A 21,497-nucleotide genomic window follows, 5' to 3' on the forward strand; every position below is an offset into this window, starting at 1 on the left:
GTAGAGAACTATTTAGTAAAGACAACAAATGAACTACAATGTGTAATAATATGGGTGAACCTCACAAATATAATATTAAATGAAAGAAGCCAAAAATAAAAGAGTATATAGGGGAGGTCACGGTGGCTCAGCAGGCAGAGTTCTTGTCTGCTATGCTGGAGACCTGGGTTCGATTCCTAGTGCCTGCCCATGTAAAAAAAAAAAAAAAAAAAGAAGTATATAATCTACAATTCCATTTATATAAAATCAAAAAAGGGTAAAATTAATCTATAGTATTAGTGGGGTTTGGTAAAGTGAAGGATAAGTGGTTAGCAGATAGTGGGGTTTGGTTAGCAGAAATTAGAGGGAATATTGGGGAGGAAGTGGGGTATTAAAATGTTAGTAATGTTCTATTTCTAAATCTGGATGCCAGTACATAGCTGTAACACTTATATGTGTACTTTTCTACATTCAATTTATACTTCAATAAAAAGTTTACCAAAAAAACCCTCAAATGGTCATCACTGAAAGTTGTAAAGTACCAACTTGCTACTCTGAAAAATGACAAAGGAAAAAAATTATCTTTTTTCTTTACAAACTGTATCTAAGGATAACCAACTAATCGAGTAAAATTCTTTATAAAACAATTTCACCTAATAAATGCAAAAGGAAAGATCAAATAATAATACTTCATTTTTCAATTCTTAATGAAATAATGGATCTAAGCTTCAATTAATCAAGAGATGCTATAACCTCTGGAAAAAAAGGTTGATGAGAAATTTCTAACAGACTGATGGAAGTCACTGGTCAACTTTAACATAACTAGAAATCTAACTTCAGATACTATTTGCCTCTGATATGATGTAACAGGAAGAGCACAGCACCACCTCTAAAGTATTCTTGCTTAAAAAATACCAAATCTTAATCTAAATAAGCCTCTAGATTACATTAGCAGTTTAAAGGAAATACATGACCTAGATGACACCATGAGGTATGTGGGACAATTTACAGAAAAAATAACCAGTTGTTATAGCTAGAAAACAACAACAACAAAAACCAAAGGAAAAGAAAAGAGGAAACAACACACTGCTAAAGAATAAAAGAAGTTTAAAAGCTGTAACAGCCATATGTAACACGTAGGCCTTCCTTGGATCTTTGATTCAAATGAAGCAATTATACCAAGATATATTTGAGACAACTGAAGAAATATGAAGATGGACATATACTAAATAATATGGAATTTCTATTAATTTTGTTAGATGAATAATGGTATGGTGATTACATATTTTGACAAGACCTTATTCGTTAGATAGTACCTTCAAGCATTTAAGGGTGAAATTACACAGTGTCTAAGATTTACTAAATAAAATTAATAAGTCATTTATGTATGGATCCCTTTAATGTATTAAATCCTCAAAGAGACTACTGGAGATTTATATAAGAAAACCATTCTATCACATAATGGTTTTCAAATATTTTTTTTAACTGTGACCCATAGAAAGCAATATATATAAATAGGATTATCCCTCCCTCCACATATATCACTGAAAAGTGTTTCACAAAATAATATTTACACTTACTAGGTATGATACAATCCTATACTTTCTCTTTCATTTCCTTTACCAAAAAAAAAAACTAGTTGAGGTCCCAACTAAACTGACTTCATAATCCACTAATGGCCATAACATGACCTGCCATTTGAATAATACTGCCTGGATCTCCATAAAACTAATTAAGGAGACAAATATTCAAATAAAAGTTAAATTTTTACTTGCATTTAGATGGAAAAAAGTAGTAGTAGTAGTTTTTAATCAGTGGGATGAAGCCATAGGTATAATAAAAAATACTCAGGGAGCTTGCAGGATATAAGGTTTATGTACAAAAATCAATTGTTGATAAACTAGCAGTGAACAATTAAAAAATTAAATTTAAAAAACTACCATTTACAGTAACATCAAAGAAGTAAAATATTTGAGAATAAATTTAACAAAAGACATGTAAGAACTCTACATTGAAAATTACAAACAATTTGATACATTATATTCATGAATTAAAATACTCAATATTTTTAAGATGACAATTATTCCCACATTTATGTACAAATTCAACACAATCCCATTTATAATCATAGCAAGTTTTTTTTTTTCAGAAATTGAAAGGCTTACTCTAAAATTTCTACGGAAATGAAAAGAACCTACACTATTCAAAGTAATCTTGAAAAAGAACTAACTGAAGAACTTATACTGTTTGATTTAAAGACTTGCTGTAAAGCTACAATAATCAAGATAGTATAGTACTGGTCATGAAGGCTAACAGATTAATGAATGGGACACAATAGAAAACCTGGAAATAGACCTACACTTACATAATCATTCGATTTCTGACAAAGGAGTTAAAGCAGTTTAAAGGGGAAAGAAAAGTCTTGTCAGCAAATGATGCTAGAATATTTTAAAAACCGTATGGAAAAAACTGAGCTTCAACTCCTATCTTATATTATACACAAAAGGGAGACCTAAATGAAAAAAGCTAAAACCATTAAGCTTTCAGAGGAAAGCAAAGGAGAATCTTTGGGACTGAAGAGTGAGTAAAAACTTTCTTAAACAAGTCACAGAAAGTAATGACCATAAAGAAAAAAAAAATTAAAATTAGAAACACCTGCTCATCTAGAGACATTATAATGAAAAGATGCAAACCACAATCTGGAAGAAAGTATTTGTAAAACATATAACTGACAGTGGACTGGTATCCAGGATATAAAAAAAACTCTAACAACTCAATAATTAAAAAACAACCCATTTTTTTTAAACAGGCAAAATATTTAAAAAGACAATTCACAAAATAAAGTATACAAATGACTGAGAAGCATGTGAAAAAGTGCTCATCTCTTCATTAGTCAACATAGAAATACAGATTAAGACCACAATGAGATGCCCGTATACACACAGGAAAGTGGCTAAACTGAAAAAACAAAAACTGACAACACCAAATCTCAGCAAGGACATGGCATAACAGAATCTCTCATACATTTTGTTGGTGGAAATATAAAATGGCACATCCACTTTGAAAAATAGCTCAGAATATTTCCTAACATGTTAAACAACATCTATATATGATCCAGCCATTACACTCTTAGGTATTTACTCAAGAGAAAAGTTTGCATACAAAAATTTGCACATAAATGTTCATAACTTTATTTGCAATAACTAAAAACTGGAAATAAATCAAATCCTCATAAACAGGTGAGTGAATAAACAAATTGTAGAACGATGGAATATTGCTCAGCAATGAACTGGAGTAACTACTGATAACATGGAGAAATCTCAAAGGAATTATATGAAATGAAAGAAGCCAGACAGAAACATATACTGCATGATTCCATTTATATAAAATTCTAGAAAATGCAAACTAATCTATATTTGCAGAAAGCCAATCAGTGGTTGTCTACACAAAGAGAACACACACTTATGTATGATTTATAGTCTGTATATATGTAATCACTTTGAATTTTTACTACTAAAATTCATTCTTTCTTCCTTAGTATCTATGCTTATTTTAAGATTAGGATAATTATAATAGCAACAGATTAATAATTTAATGATCTGTTAAAAAAAAAACACTGAAATATTACTTTCTGAAACAACACTGAAATACTATTTTCCGAAACTGCTCCCATGTATGCTCTGTATTAAAGATATTAGACCTAAGAACACTGATACATTAGTGATACTGTAAGAGGTAAGTATCAGTTAATTGCAGAAGTGTTCAGTAAGTAAAACAATTTTCATACACCATAATACATATGACTCCCAATTAGGCAATTTATCAATGATTTTCAGTCAGATGCATAGTCTTTTAAACCCTGAATATCTGTCTATCCAGGATTTCTAATATTTTTTCCCAAATTATATAATATTTTCTAAAACTCAGATATGTCAATGAAGAAAGAAAAAGAAGACTTTCTTTCCAAAATTTTTCTGGGTTATTTTCATCCTAACTCCAAAAGTTTAGAAAATGTTATAAGAGAATCATTTTAATGACAACATATTCTAAATATGAATATACAAAATGATGTAAACTAATTATAATTATATTACCTGGCCACATCCAGGGGCAGTACATAGAAAGGGTTTGTCATCACTCATATTCCACAGGTCCTCGTATTGCCTATAATAAAACAGTAAGAAATAGCTAAACATTTTAAAGTATGTATTTTTAAATAAGGAATAATTTAAAATGCAAATTTTATGATATAATTTTCACTAAGCTTATAACCTTTTCTATTTGAATTAAAATGAAACACATTTATTGATTGTTTAACTCTACTTTCCATCCTCTTGTGACCCCAGCCATACAGCATAAAAAAAACCCAATAGTACAGCTGAGAAAATTGGTAATGAGTATGAACTGAAAGAACAGTGGGTAGGCAGAAGTCATTTTCTTTGACTATTTCAAAGGCAGGACGATTTACTATTAAATTGACTGCATCAAGCAGTTAGAAACCTAGGATTTAAAGAGATCAGAGTTAGAGATGCAGATTTTGTTATGTTAATTGTCTTATCTCTATTGAAAGGGTATATTTCCTGAGGCTGGGATCTAGCTCAAACATGGAATAGACAAACATGGAACATTCAAATTTTTTGTACTTAAAGAAGAAAGGTTCCGGGATGAACTGGTAGCTGGCATCATGGGATTGAGAAAGCCTTCTTGACCAAAAGGGGGAAGAAAGAAATGACACAAAATAAAGTTTCAGTAGTTGAGAGATTTCAAACAGAGTAGGGAGGCTATCCTGGAGGTTATTCTTATGTATTATTTAGATATGCCTTTTTAGTTTATGGTGTATTGGAGTGGTTGGAGGGAAGTATCTGAAACTGTTGTGTTCAAGTAGCTTTGATTCAAGAAGACAACTGTATAACAATATAGCTTTTACAATGTGACTGTGTGATTGTGAAAATCTTGTGTCTGATGTTTGTTTTATTCAGGGTATGGACAGATGAGTATAAAAATAAATAACAGGAGGATAAGGGGTAAAATAAACTGGGTGGATTAAAATACTAGTGGCCAATGAGAATGAGGGGTAAGGGGTATGGGCAGTATAAGTTTTTTCTTTTTTTTTTCCTGGAGTGATGTAAATGTTCTAAAAATAATCATGGGGATGGAATATACAAGTATGTGATGCTACTGTGACCCACTGATTGTACACCATGATGGACTGTATGTGTGTGAAGATTTTTCAATAAAAATATTTTTTAAAAAGATGAAGAAAGGCTTTAGGAACCTTATCAGCGAAATCTTCCCTGCTCAACTGTATAAAAGTACTTTTAGCAAGCTAAGCAAAATTCATTCATTCAGCAAAATATTAAATGAACAAATACCATGCAGTCTTTTAAGGATTATACTGTATAGATATGGAAATAAGGCAGCAAAAATTCCACCTAACAGAAATTAGTCCTAATCTAATTACTGTCCTAAATTCTAGTTGGACACTTCTAACTATTGCCTAAACATTTCTATCTGGATATCCCACCAAATATCAGTATGTCTAAGAACAAACTCTGCTACCCCTTTTCAAACTCATTCCTCTCCCTATGTGGAAAGCTCTATGAAAGACTCAAAGAGAAATATAAAAATAAAAGAGAGCTAGATCCCAGCCTCAGGAAATATACCCTTTCAATAGAGATAAGACAATTAACATAACAAAATCTGCATCTCTAACTCTGATCTCTTTAAATCCTAGGTTTCTAACTGCTTGATGCAAACAGTCAATTTAATAGTAAATCGTCCTGCCTTTGAAATAGTCAAAGAAAATGACTTCTGCCTACCCACTGTTCTTTCAATTCATACTCATTACCAATTTTCTCAGCTGTACTATTGGGTTTTTTTATGCTGTATGGCTGGGGTCACATTTCATTCTTTTTCCATGTGAGTGGAACTATTTTAATAGGTTCTTTTCTGATTTTCCTTCCTTCTGTCTCTCCCATTTCATTCATTACTTCATTGTCCAATCTGTCTGTGGCAGACATATATATTATCTCCCCAATAGTCATTCCTATCTTTCTCCTTATACCACAGATCCCTGGTATAATGGTTTACGTCTGGTAAACCATTATGAGAAAAGGTAATCGGAAACTTTATAATAGTTGTAATAGGCTGGCAACATCTGAACTCATAGGTTAGTCTTAAATTTTAACATGCGCCCATTCTTAGGCAAAGATTACTGTTCCTCCTCTCTTAGAGCTGAGGGTAGCCCATGTGAAACATTTTTGGCTAGTAAGAATATAAGTGCAAGTCTGCTATGTGGTTTCTGGGAAAACCTTTTTCCTTTATCTGACAGGAAGAAACGATGCACCTCTTTCTCCTGCTTTAAGAAAGCTGATCCATCGACTGGAGGTGAGATGACAAGCACAAGCGAAGGCCAAAAGAATCATAATGGAGCTAGCCCAGAATATGTGCCATTAATACTTTATCTTTGGATTTGCTGAGAAATATAAGCTTCTATTTACTTCAACTACCATCAGATGTGCATTTAATCACTTGTAGCCAAAAACATTCCTAACTGATAATATAGTCCAAGAGAATGCCACTTTATTAGCTTTCTTATATTTAACAGCTTTTATTCTGATACTCAACTGCCAAAAACTTGTGACAGGTCCCTACAGTTTAGAGAACACAGTAGAAAACTCATTTTCTTACCTATTGACTTTAAGCCCATTTTTCCAAACTCTTTCAAAAGTCTCACCTACTACACTCTTATCAATTTAAGCTATATGTTGCTCACATTTCACGCTTCCATCATTCTGTGCTTTTGTTCTCACTGTTCCCTTCTCCTTTTCCAAAATCTATTTAAATAGTCCTTTCCTGATTATCTTGTCTAAAGTCACTCTATTTATTAGGTATGAACCTCAATCTTCTAAGTTCACAGTTTTTCTTACTATTTTATGTTGTTTCCACCTAACCTATGAAAAACTTTGTCAAGTTTGATAAGCCCTATTTTTAAGGGAACCCATACTGGCTCATAGCAGTCACTGCTTTACGTTTTAAGCATGTACACAAACCATTTACCCATAACTCAACTAGATGTGGCTCAGCAGGCAGAGTTCTTGCCTGTCATTCCAGAGACCCGGGTTCAATTCCCCGGTGGCTGTCCATGTTAAAAAAAAAAAAAAAAGTTAAAAAAAACATATGATAGTTCAGTGAAGTCCAATAATTAAACATTCAGAACAATGGACAGAATAAAAAAATCTAGAAACAGACCTACACCTAAGGTCACGTAATTTATAAAAGGTTTTCTTGCATTTCAGTGGAGAAAGGACAGTCTTCAATAACTGTTGTTAGAAATTTCATAAAGCAATAGTATTTGACTTGACTAATAATACTGTAGCATTATTCCCCTTTCAACACTAGTTTATTAATCTCTTCATATCATTGGTTCCCACATCAGATCCTACAGGTATATTAGTAGTTATTATAGGAAAAAAGCTATGGCCAAACAAATTTAGCAAATGCTGGAGTACATGGACTTCATTTTTTGCAAAACTTTTCATAGCCTATAATACCATGTCAGTTAAATATATAGAAGGAAAAAAACAAAACTTGACCTGTAACTCACATCCTACCAAAAATTAAATCACAGTGGATCATAAACCTAAATCTGAAAGAAAGTTTCTAAACAGAAGAAAAAAAAAACCAAAACAGGAAACAATCTTTAGGAATTAGGATACCTGAAGGTTTGTTAAATAGCACACAAAACACATAGTCCACAAAAAGACTGATAAAGCAGAACTTACTCTATACAGTGCATTTTATTCTATATAAGTTGTATCGCAATAAAAAATAAAAAGCTAAAAAAAATGAAATATATCTAACCACATGGTAAGATACCAGATAAAAATTGTGTAGATAACTCCATCTAGATACTGTGTTCCAGGAAACCTTAGACTTTCTGATTTGAGTTCAAATACTACATTAAAAAAATGAAAAAGCTGAATGAATATGTATATTTTTAAATGACTCAATTTCACAGGATTCTATATAGAGGTGGAATAAAAGATTCAAAGAAAGTCTGGTACACAGCACACCACTAGGTAGTTCTCTGATAGACAAGAAAGTCACGCAACCCAACAATTAAGAAACTGCCTTCAAATGAAAATTGGTAAATGAAGCGAAAAGATCAGTATTTATCTTGCCTTTTTCGTATGAACTATTTCAGTAACCAAACAGTCCATGAAAAAAAGTAATTTGTAGAAGAATTTCAGGTAATAAATGCAGGGAGAAAGAGATAATTAGAAAATCACTTTCATCCACAATGAAATAATGGACCTAGGTAACTATATTAACGTCTAGTAAACCGTTATGAGAAAAGGTAATCGGAAACTTGATAACAGTTTTAATAGGCTGGCAACATCTGAATTCATAGGTTAGTCTTAAATTTTAACATTTTTAAAGGTGGGACAAATTGACATTACATGCCACCTAATAGGATGCAACAGAAAGTACATAACAAGAATTCTTGTAAAAAAAAAAAAAAGTGAAACCCGAAATTAAATTAAGCTGTCTAGACTCAACTACAAGGAAATTCAGGAGACGAAACATGTCAACACTATGACATCAGCCAAATACAATCAGCCAAATCCTATACAAGGGAAAGACTATGGGACATGACCAGGTCTCTTCAACAAACAAATGTAATGAAAGAAAAAAAAAAAAGGAGGTAGGTTGAACTCTCTTAAGAGATCTAAGAAAGATTAACCAAACACAGTATCTGATTCAAACAAAATAACTATAAAAATAATTTTTCTCACTCTGTAACTAATATAAATTTGCCATTTTAATCATTTTAAGTGCATAATTCAGTGAAATGAATTAGTTTTACAATGGTGTGTTCCCATTACTACCTTCCGTTACTAAAACTTTCCCATCTCCCCAAATCAAAAAGACATTTTTCACTTTAATCTCGACTTCCATTAAAGTCCTCCACTATTCCTCCCATCAACTTCAGGTTTTCATATTTTGTTTGTTTTTTTTAGTAACTATTTGACTCAACTAAAATTCTGTAAAATATTCTTTTGTTAATACTAGTTATTAACTGTTTAGAGCAATGTTTCCCAGAATATATTTTATTAGGCTATTACAGAAAAAAAGACATGTGGCTAAGTAAATTTGGGAATGCTGAAGTACATGGATATTCTTCCACAGTCTGTAAGAGACTCACTTCAAATTCAAAGACCTACTTAGGTTGAAAGTAAAAAGATGGAAAAAATATATACCATGAAATAGTAACCAAAAGTGAGCTAGTGTAGTTATAGTATTATCAGATAAAATAGACACTCATTCAAAAACTGTCTGGGGAATATAGTTAACAGTAATAACTTAAAATTCTTTCATCAACAGTAAGTAGTATGCCATATCAAAACAAGGGGTCAATAATAGGGGGAGATAAGGGATATGGGATATTTGGGGTTTTCTTCTTTTGTGTCTATGTTGGGATAATTTTCTTTTTGGAGCACTGAAAATAGTCTAAAACTGTGATGATGACTGCACAATTAGGTGATAAAACTGTGAGATAACGCTTGTATACTTTGTATAGAATATATGATAAATGAATATATTTTAATAAAATCTGCAAAAGAAAAACTGTTATGAAGGACAGAGAGGGCCACTATATACTGATAAAGGGGTTAGACAGGAAAATGTAACATTTATAAGTATGTATGTACCTAACAGTAGAATCCCAAAATTGTATCTGAAGTAAATGCTGACAGATTTGAAGGGAGAAACTGACAGTTCTATGTTGATGATAGAAGACTTCAATACACCATTCTCAAAAATGGATAGAACACAGTCAGAAGATCAATAAGAAAGTTGAATGATATTACTAAACCAACTAGACCTAAAGGGGATATATAGAACATTAAACCCAATAAAAACAGAATACACATTCTTCTCCAGTGCACATGGATCATTCTCAAGGACAGACTACATGTTGGGTCATGAAAAAGTCTCAACAAATTAAAAAATATTGAAATTATACAATACCTGTTCTCTAACCACAACCAGAATGATGCTAGAAATCAAAAACAGAGGGAGAAAAGGAAATTTCACAAAATGTGGGAGTTAAACAACATACTCTGAAATAACCAATGGGTTAAAGAGGAAATCAGAAACAAAATTAGGAAATATTTTGAGGCAAATGAAAATGAAAATACAAGATACCAAAACATATGGGATGCAGTGAAGGAAGTGCTAGAGAGGGAAACTGATAGCTCTAAATGCTTACACAGAAAAAAAAAGCCTTCCAATCAGAAGACCTAACCTCAAAAATGGAAGAACTAGAAAAAGAAGAGTGAACTAAACCCAAAGCAAGCAGAAGGAAGGAAATAAAATTAAGGAGGAGATAAATGAAACAGAAAATGAAAAAAACAATAGAATCAACAAAACAAGTTGGTTCTTTGAAAAGATCAATAAAATTGACAAACCTTTAGCTAGACTGATGAAGAAAAAAAGAGGATACAAATGACTAAAATGAGAAATGAAAAGGTGGACAATATTAGCAATTCCACGAAAATAAAAGGATTATAAGAGGAAATCTCATCAAGGATGCTAAGGGCTTGAACACAGAAAACTTCAAAACATTTCTAAAAGAAAATCAAAGAACTAAATAAATGGGAAGATGTACCGTGTTCATGGATTGGAAGATTAAATACTGTGAAGATGTCAATTCTACCCAAAGTGATTTACCGATTAACACAATTGTAATCAAAGGTCCAATAGCCTACTTCACAAAAATAGAAAGCCAATTATCTAATTTATTTGGAAAGGTAAGAGGAGAAAATAATTGCAAAAAAACCCAATAAGAGTTTAATATCCAGAAAATATAAAGAAATCACAATACTCGATAATAAAAAGACAAATAATCCAATTAAAGAATGGGCAAAAGACAGGAATAGACATTTTTCCAAAGCAGGAATATAAATGGCTAAAAAGCACATGAACAAATGCTCAACATCACTAGCTATTAGGGAAATGTAAAGCAAACCACAATGAGCTATCATTTCATACCTACTAGAATGGCCACTATTAAACAAACAGAAATCTATGATTATTGGAGAGGATATGGAGAAATAGGAACAAATATTCACTGCTGATGGGAATGTAAAATTGTATAGCCACTATGGAAGACAGTTTGGTGGTTCTTCAGGAAGCTAAGTTGAGAACTCCCATATGATCCAGCAATCTCACTACTAGGTAAATACCCAGAAGAACTAAAAGCAGGGACATGGACAGACATTTGCACACTGATATTCACAGTGGCATTATTCACAATTGCCAAAAGATGGAAACAACCTAAGTGTTCATCAACTGATGAATGGATAAACAAAATGAGGTATATACATACAATGGAACATTATCCAGCTGTAAGCAGGAATGTAGTCCTGATACGTGCAACAACATGGATGAACCTTGAGAACATTATGTTGAGTGAAAGAAGCCAGACACAAAAGGACAAATGTTGTATGATTTCACCAATATTTCACCAATATGAGCAAATTCATGGAGTGACTATCTAGAATATAAGTTACCAGAAGATAGAATGAGGATAGAGAATGGGGAACCAAGGCTAAATCTGTGCAGAATTTTAAAAGAAGGCTGATTTTAAATGTTTGGAAATAGACTGAGATGACAGTAGCATATTATCACAAGTGCTGAATCGTGCGTGTGACTGTGGTTTAACAGGGAAGTTTAGGGTCATGTATATCACTAGAAGGAAAGCTAGATATGAAACAAGAGACTGCATAATATAGTTAACCCTGTGGGAGATGATGAAGGTGGTTAATATTACAAATACAAGCATGTTCTTACATGAATTAGAACAAATGTAGGTGACAACTACAATAGGTAGTATATGGGAAAAAACACACCTAATGCAAACTACAGACTATACAGATAACAGTAATATCTTAACATTTATCCATCAATTGTAACAAAGGCATCACACTGATGCTAAGTGTCAATAACGGGGCTATAAGGAGCATGGGGTTTCTCTTTATGTAGTTATGGCAATGTTCTAAAATGGATTGTGGTGATGAAAGAACAACTCTGTGATTATACTAACAGTCATTAATTGTACACTTTGAATGGATTATATGGTGAGTAAATAAAAATAAATCAATAAAATAGGCAAAAGACCCGAACAGACATTTCTCCAAAGAAGACACAGAAATGGCCAAAAAGCACACGAAAAGATGCTCAACATCATTAGTCATTAGGAAAATACTAATCAAAAGCACAATAAGCCCAGAGTTACCATTCTCTCCAAGAGTAGCAACTAGTTATATTCTCCTATCCCATAATGTAGACACAGCTTTTCAACATGAAGAAGTTAGAATGGTCATTGCCCAAATGTCCCTAAAGACTAGGAGAAGGATCAAAGGAGAAGGAGGAGTTATAACAGAGAAGACAGAATTTAACAAATGAGTATTGCCTATTTTATTGATTTATTTTTATTTACTCACCATATAATCCATTCAAAGTGTACAATTAATGACTGTTAGTATAATCACAGAGTTGTTCTTTCATCACCACAATCCATTTTAGAACATTGCCATAACTACTATAATGCCATGAATCATTATACTGATACTTCTTTCTAGTATCCAGTGTCTTAAGAGAAGCTAAAAGGAAATACCCGAAATTGTAGAATTGTAAGCCACATCATACTTTGAAACTTGTTCTGTAACTACTCGTTAAAATGTACTTTGAAATTCATCGCTTTTTTGTATATATATATTTTATGATACAAAATCTTTTAAAAAAAAAGCACAAGATCCCATTTCACACCCATTAGAATGGCTACTACTAAAAAAAAGCTATATTACAAGTGCTGTAGAAGAGGTAGAGAAATAGGAACACTCATTTGTGCTGGTGGGAATATAAAATGGTGCAGCCATTTTGGAAGACAATTTGACAATTCCTCAGAAAACTAAGCAGAGAATTACTATATGACCTGGCAATCCCAGTTCTAGGTATATACCCCAAATAACCGAAAACAGAGACTCAAACAGATCCTTTCACACCAATGTTCATAGTGGTATTATTCACAATTGTCAAAAGATGGAATCACTGAAGTGTCTACCAACTGATTCATAAACACAACGTGTTATATACATACAATGGGATATTTTTCCACCATAAAAAGGAATGACATCCTGATACATGTGACAATATGGATAAACCTTGAAGATATCAAGTCAAGTGAAATAAGCCAGATGCAAAAGGACAAATATTGTATGAGCACACTGTTAAGAAATAATTAGAATAAGTAAACTCATCGAATTAGAATCTAAAATATAGGTTGCCAGGGATGGGGGAAGAGAACAAGGAGTTAAGGCGTAAAATGTAGTTTCTATTTGGGAAGATGTAAAAGTTTTGGTAATGGATGGTGGTGTTGGTAGCATAACAATGTGAGCATGATTAATGACCCAATTAAATATTGGTTGAGTGTGGTTAAAAAGGGAAATTTTAGGTTATATATACGTTACTAGAATAAAAATTTTAAAGTCCATGAAACTGCACAATACAAAAGATGAACCAAAAACAAAACAAAACAAAATAAAAACAACTCAAACAAATAGCACAATAGGAACTTCAGCTAAACTATGAAATGACACACAGGATAAGTGTTTTCTTACTGATGGAAAAAAACACTGAAATATTTATCTATAAACAAACTACAAAAACTTCCATAATTCGAAACGTGAAAAATGGCTAAAAATACCAAATATTACATATATACCTGGCAGAATTCACAGGTAACTTGAATTTCATAAGTTGAACAACTTATCACATCCTCTTTTTTATGGCAAAGACGCTGAAAAACAAAATAGTTTCACAGTTAAAATAGTTTTAAAAGAGTAGAAAATAAAAACGCTCAATAATTACACTCTCTGTAAGACTGTCATTCAAAAACCCAGTCTCTATTAAGAATTTTTACAATAGATACAGTCCTGCTCCTGAAATGTGAACACATCATATGAATGCTTAAACACGGGTATTAAAATATCCAATTCCAACACAAAGAAGGCAAAGCAGGAAGAAATACTTAATGGAGACCTTAGGATTGTGGTAGGACACCCAATTAAGGAGTAAAAATCTTTACTTTTGAAGTCTGATGAGAAACATGAGCTCTAGTATTTCAAAATATCTATTCAGAAGGCCTCCTTTTTTATTTTTTTAAGGCCTTCTTTTTTATTTTTTTAATGTAACCAGTGGTGGTCAAGTTCTCAGACTAATTCTTCAAAACTGACAACTGAAAATGGAGTTCATTTATCTAAGCAGCTCTCTCTTACATTACTTTATAACTTACTTAAAGAACAAGTATAGCATATAAAAGCTACTCAGGTCAGTGGCCCAATTTTAAACTTTGCCAATACTTCTTACATACTCTGAAACTCCATCTAGTGGTGAATGGAGTAATAAGTGCTTGTCCAAATAATCCAACAGTGCCTAGATAAAAATATTTTTTTTAAATTTGCTTATAAATGTGGGTTCAAGAGTGCCTTGAATCTAAAAATTGGATAATTCCTGTAGGGAAATGTGTAACTAGCTGAGTTCTGGAGTAAAGGACTATTTGGTACTGGAGATAAGAAGAAGAAAGAGTCTTCTCTTGTCCCAGGCAAAACATATCTCGTTGGGTTCCATTTCTTTATTCACACCCAACTTTACCATGCTGCCTGGGAGGAGGGGGAAGGAATGCTACAATAATCCAAATGAAACCTATAATAGTCACCTTTCTGTCATTATTGCTAGAATATGTGCTTAAGGGAAGAAGGGAAGTTTAAGTTAACTACTTAATACCTACCTCACATTAGCAGTTACCAATTAAATATTAAGGAATGAATGATTAGCTATATATATGAATAAGTAAAAAAAGTCTAAAGCTCAGTTTAGTTCACCTGATGTAACTCATAAAGCTTTTCCAATACTAATAAGATAATGAGTTCATCATTGCTTTGAAAATCAAAGCACTATTGAAATTCAATTATAAATTCTAATAAAAACTTTTTTGGTGTGAGGCTGCTGAGTTTCACATTTTTTTGCCCTGTTTCTGGGTGGTCTGGCTTTTGGGGATATGTGTGTATGAGCAGTGGGCTGTGATACTTTTCGTTGTCTCGCATGTGTATCTGGTGCTGTTTGTGGTGAGAGGCTCGTTCATAGTGGGTCACTGAGCCTTCTTTCCCAGGCAATTTTATTGAAAATAAATTTAAAAAATAAAATAAATTCAATTAAGTTTAAGAAACATTTAAACACCAAATACACGCCAGACACAAAAATAGAAAAAAACAGTTACTGCCCCAGAGAAACTTACAGTCTAGCAGAACAAAAAGGAATACAGAAATACAATTTTAATACAATTTGATAAGTTAAAATACTATGAGAATACAGAGGCACTGCAGAGACTATCTGGTAGTTCTAGAAACGATTTCTAGAGGAATTTAATGTGTGGTAACATTTTCTCATTTTTTCCACTTCCCAGCACCCTTCTATGCTCCCCACCACCAATACAAAATACCAATATGCCCCTCCCTACAAAAGAAGTTACTTATTGCAAGCAAGCTACTGTGTAGCCAACCTTATAATCCCCATTACCTTACTACCTTATCCTAATACCTAGGTGAGGGAGTTGTAAATAAAATAACTAAAGCATCTTGAGACATAAATGAAAACAATTCTTTTTAGAGACTTAAAATAGTATCTCTTAGGGAAGCCTGAAAGGAAAAGTAATAGGCTTTGTTCAACTCTAAATTGTTGGGGAATTCAATGACTGCAAAAAAGAGTTGTTAGTACATCACACCACTCTACTGGTAAACAACCTACATTGCTAGGAAAATCATCATGAAGAGTATCCAGGAAGGTTCCAGGCAAAATTTAATAGTCAGTTTTCTTTGGCTTCTTCCATCCCTCTTCTTCTAACACTCCTTTATCTTCCTTGCCCCAATGACCCAATGCTATCAAACTTCCCCCTTTTGTTGTTGTAATGAAGAAATATATGACTGCCAACAAATATCTATGTGCTTGGTTCTAAGCTACATGCTAGGGATGTAGTAGTGAATTAAAGATAGACATCTGCTTTGTGAGGCTTCCAGGAGAGTGATGGAGTTTACACTAGCCAGGCCAGCATGCAACTCAGACCTCCATTTTTTTTTTTATAACCCCAAATTAAGAATCAAAACTACCACTGAAATCTTTAAAGACAAACCTGATTATCTGACTAATAAATCTTATTAGATTCAACCTTCTATACTTTGAGAGAGACAATCTGAGCTACCCTTTCCTGTCCAAACTTATCTCTTGTTACGTGCTACTTCTAATACACCATGCCCAAATTTAACTGCATCACACTACGTACCATCTTCTGAAAATGACCCTCAATTTTCTTCCCTCTATCTGAAAAATATCCTCCCAGATTAACATCTGTCTTGAGTAATATTTTACAGTCAAGGCCCAGTTCAAATGACATTTTCTTTGTGATGTCTTCCCTACAGTTCAAATTTAAAATTTCTTCTGCCAAGCCTTCAGTGTTGTTTATGCTCTGCTTACAGACATATATTACTGTCTATAACATGTTAGCAAAAGTTATGGGCTTCTCACTCCCAACCAATCCTTAAAGAATCATAACATAAAAGGAATATGAGCTTTAGAGTCAAAACAGGCTCCAAAGCCTGGTTTTATCACTTTTAAGATATGCAAGTTTGGGTAAATTCTAAACTTCTCTGAGCTTAATTTACTTCGTCTGTAAAATAGGGGTAAAAATTACCTATCATAACATTGTTGTGAGGGTTAAAAATAGTACAAATGATTCACAGTATTTGTAGTAGTTATGTTCTATAAAGTCATCACAAACATTGAATTAGGGAATACTAGAAACTGCTCCTAGAGGAAATACAAAGTTAGTTTACTATGAGCCTTTAATCAAAACATTTTTGTCAACTGATCAATATATAACCTTGTTTTATGTGTATTTTTGTTTAAAGACACCTAATTTAATATATATATATATTGTTGATTAATTAACATTGAACTCATGGCCAACAGCACTATAACTCATGCCTTAATGAAGCTTATCTAGCACAAGTATTTTCTCCATAGAGCAATCAGTCTTCTTTTACTTAGGAACAGCTTAAGGACACTGGCCAGTACTTCAGCACTACTCTTGGGGGCCATTTTAGACAGCAAAATCACACACACACACACACGCACACACACACACACAAGCATAAAAGAACAAAAAAAGTGGTACCATATACCACTTTTACTGAAAAAAGGATACATACTGAAAAAAGGATACTTGTTTACAGTTATGAGTGCTGAGAGTGTTGAAACAAGAAGGTGGAATGTCACCTTGTTTGACCTCAGTTGAGAACTTGTACACTGGGTGACTCAAATTTCTTGCAGCTCTATACTTGTCAATGAATGACCATGAAAGAGCCATGAGTACTGACTGATGTTAGGGTTTCAAATATATTTTAGCAAGTAAGCAAATTCACAAATATGGAATTTGAAAATAATGAGGATCAACTGTATATGAAAACTGCCTGGCACATATGAGTACTTAACAAAACGACAGCTGTAATTCTGCTATTAATATTGTTATATTTTAAGGCTGTCCTATTCATTTTTGTATCTGAACATTATCTTACTTGCTAAAAGTAAGCACAGAGTGGTTGGTGAATAACTATTAGGAAATTCTAACTTATAAAATGTGTAGGTACACATTTACTTTTTTAGAAAAAAAAAAAAGTCTGTTCCTTCAGAAAGGATGCCAACCTCTATTATCCAAGATTTTTAAAGAAATAAATAACATTCTAATAACTCCAACTTCTAATTAAGAAAAGTCCAATGAGATGAATTTTGCTATAGAGACGGATCTTAAATTCGGGTAACTTGAAGTTCAAATATTATGGAGTATCTAAAATACAATTTCCCCATCTCCAGGCTTCAGAATGGTGAAGGTCTAAAATGTCAGAGATTAGCAACAGCAGGTATCAGAGAACTAAGACTACAGTAAGATTCCTTTAATGTTTATGAGAAACTGAGGCTCAATGAGGTGGAAAGGAGAATACCAGTCCTATAGAGTCTAAAAAAAGATAATTCATCGCATAGCAGTAGTACTTGAAGAAACATGGAAATATTTTTGAAAGCATAGTTCACACGGGACAGTGCATTGTTTTCAGAGTTGAAGCTTTCACTCTATTATTGCAAACTCTGAGCAGTTTTATCCTCTGTAAATGGAAATAATATTATAGATATCTAAAGTTATTTTGAGGATAAAACAAAATATTGCATATAAAACCAGCTCAAAAACTTGCTTATAAGTGTGCACTCAAATGGTACATACTTTTGTTCTTTAAAACAAAAACAAATAAGAGATGATAGCGATAAAAGTGAAATTATTATAGACTTTTGACCCTTCACTACTAGTATTTAACAGAAGCTCTAATTCCCAAGACCAGCAATGATGCCAAAAGATTGCACTTTATTCAAATCTATGTCTTCATAGCTATTATGATTAATAATCACTTCATACTGAAAAACTCATTAGTACTTTTCTAAGTGATTTATATATGCTAATGCACTTGCTGCTCTGCAAATTTTATGCAGTATTGTTCCCATTTTGCTCATCTAGAGACTGTGGTACAGGTTAGGTAAACTCTCACAATCTTACTCCAGAGCCAGAGCTACAATATATTAAGTAGCACAAAAGTTAACAGTTAAAATACATTCATTCATGAACACAAATTAAAATGAAGGTTAAAGAAAATGTCCATAAAGGTATGTTAAATTTAAAGTGCTTTGCTGGTAGGTGCAAAAACAAAAAAAACTTACTCTTTCCTTTGAGACAAAATGAAACAGAACATAATCATAAATCAGGAATGAATCTATTTAAAAAAGAAATCATCTTCAATTTCACAGGTAGCTATGAAGCAATCACTGTATAGAAACTGCAATAAAATGTCTTAAACCTGGAACATTTAAAATACCTTGTGGTTGAAACTTATTAGCTAGACTAAACTGCCTAAGATTAAAAGCCCCAAATCAGATTTCATCTTACTATATTCTTCTTTCTAAAAGAACTTGGCTCAAAGTGCCAAAAGCTTTTCTTAAGTAAAAAACTCTGTTTAAAAAAATTAACTACTGAAACATACTACAACATGAGCAAATCTAAAAAAATATATATGTAACATGAAAGAAGATAGTCCCCTTCAAAAAAATAAAATAAAATAATGCATACCATATGGTGCTATAATATACAATTTTAGAACCTGCAAACTAATCTCTAGTGACAGAAAGCAAATCAGTGGTAGCCTAGGGACAGGAATTACAGGGGTAGGAGGGAAAGGTTACAAAAGGGCATGAGGAAACTTTTAACAGTGATGGGTATGTTCATTATCTTGACTGAAGTGATAATTTCATGGGTATACACATATGTCAAAGCTTATCAAATGGTACAACACTTTAAACATAAGCAATTTATCACAGGTCAATTATTCCTCAAAAAATCATTTAAAAAAGTCTTTCTTGATCTCTTTTTAAAATTATAAATCCCAATAGCGTGTACTTCCAGGTATATAAAATAACCTTCTATAAACAAGTCAAGGGATAAAGGGCACACTGGAGCTGGTTATCTATATTCAGTACCCATGCGTCCCTCTTCAAAAGCCTAATCTGCCAACAGCTTAGCACAGGGCAATCCTTTGCATCCATGACCTTGACATACCTCCCTCAGGTGAACCAGGGGAGACACCTGACCAAGTTAAGTCAAACAGATTATCTCTGAGGACTCTGTAAAAAACAATCAGTCAAATAGGGGAGAGCACCAGAAATTCAAACTCATACTCAGGAACGGTGGAATTTTCTGTCATATTCACACAAATAAATTCATTATAATGAATTAATGAAAACTAGAATGGTGAAGCCACAGAAAAACAGAAATGCGTGCTGTTTTGAAACTGTTATGTACTCTAGAAGAGCCATTATTATTCTAGTCCAATCTTGTGGATGCAGACCTGTTGAGGGTGGGACCTTGTGATTAGGTTGTTTCCCTGGAGAGATGTGACCCACCCAAATCAAGGCAGCCCTTAATCCTTTTACTGGAGTCCTCTACACAGAGAACAAAAGGCAGAGAACAGAAATGGCTCAGAGCCAACAAAGAGAAGAGAGATGGAACCAAGACAGATGTTTGAATGCTAAGCCGAGATGAAATTCAGAATTGTCCCCTGAGAAGCAAAGTAAGGAGCCACAGATGCTTAAGAGAGAAAGCCACTGGAATCAGAAACTGAAAGCAACAAACCGGCAGCAAGGACCAGCAGACACCAGCCATGTGCCTTCCCAGCTGACAGAGGTATTCTAGATACCGGGAGCTTTCTTTAAAGTAAAGCTATCTTTCTCTAGATGCCTTAATTTGGATGTTTTCTTATAACTTTTAACTTAATAAATACCCTTATAAAAGCCAATCCATTTCTGGTACAATACATTCCAACAGCTTTAGCAAACTGAAACACTATGCAATCATAGGACAGAAAGTAGTTTTTATGAGGCCCAACTATGCCTTCTGTAACTGAGTTCCATGAGAGTCTCTTGTATCTTTAGTATGAACTCTTCTTTTCACTTGAATTTATCTGATTAAGTTTCTATTCCAACTGTGGAGAGGATCTGGGAGGGCTAAATGAAGAAGTAATGACAGGCTGAGTCTTCCCAAAGGAAGAAATATCAGCTAAGTCAGGGATGATAGCTCAGGGAGAGAAAATATCAATATGGCATAGCACATGTTGAAAAATTTCTACAAACTTCTGAAGGCTGAAGCATGGTATTTAAGATTAAAGTAAAGAACTATAGCAAAGTTGATATTTGTAATAACTTTGTACTTGATATTTTGAGACTGCATAGAGTTTTGATAGTTAATCATATGTATTTAAGACAGTATTCAATATTGAGAATTTAAGAAGCTCTATCTATATCTATAGATTTTTTTCCTTCCTTGCTTTAATTTTAAATTGGTTTATGAAACATATTGTATAAACAGGCTTGACGATAATTACTTAGCTATTTTTTTTTAAATATGCCTATGGATAAGCTAAGACATCCATTTTAGGTCATTAATATTTGCATATGTTAACTGTAAAAATATCTGTATCTTCATATTTTCCTGAAATCAAGAAAATACTTAGTAACATAGGTCATTACTATAGCAATGCAGATATTTATAAGAACTTTCTACTTGATATTTTGAGAACATTTACAGTTTTGACAGCTGATCACATGGTATTTGTTAGTATTTAATATTTAGAATTTAAGAACTTTGCTATCTGAATTTGCAGTTTTTTTTCCTTGTTGCCTTAATTTTAAACCGGTTTATGAAACTCACTGTGCAAACACAAGTTTTAAAATGATTACATGGGTATTTTATTTAAATATACCTATGATTAAGCTAACTAAGATATCCATTTTTGGTGTTTCTAATGTAT

At 32.9% G+C, this 21,497-nt stretch overlaps 1 protein-coding gene across 11 annotated transcripts in view; it reads right to left on the reverse strand.

Annotated features, from left to right (window-relative positions):
• Window positions 1–21,497, reverse strand: part of ATF2 (activating transcription factor 2) — a 120,848-nt gene that overhangs the window by 76,550 nt on the left and 22,801 nt on the right. For 5 of the 11 annotated variants that reach the window (XR_013172870.1, XM_077154213.1, XM_077154212.1 and 2 more), the window contains exons 2-3: window positions 13,769–13,843; window positions 4,074–4,143 (exon numbers count right to left, since the gene is read on the reverse strand). Coding sequence is in view for 10 of the 11 variants with exons in the window: in XM_077154213.1 (XP_077010328.1) it covers window positions 4,074–4,143; window positions 13,769–13,800 (102 nt within the window). In the remaining variant the exon portion in view is untranslated. Of the gene's footprint in view, window positions 1–4,073; window positions 4,144–7,038; window positions 7,118–13,768; window positions 13,844–21,497 lie in introns of those variants that run through there. The other 6 variants (XM_077154208.1, XM_077154204.1, XM_077154205.1 and 3 more) reach the window with 3 other exon arrangements.

The sequence above is a fragment of the Tamandua tetradactyla genome, chromosome 3, assembly GCF_023851605.1.
Source record: "Tamandua tetradactyla isolate mTamTet1 chromosome 3, mTamTet1.pri, whole genome shotgun sequence".
Taxonomy (NCBI): Eukaryota; Metazoa; Chordata; class Mammalia; order Pilosa; family Myrmecophagidae; genus Tamandua; species Tamandua tetradactyla.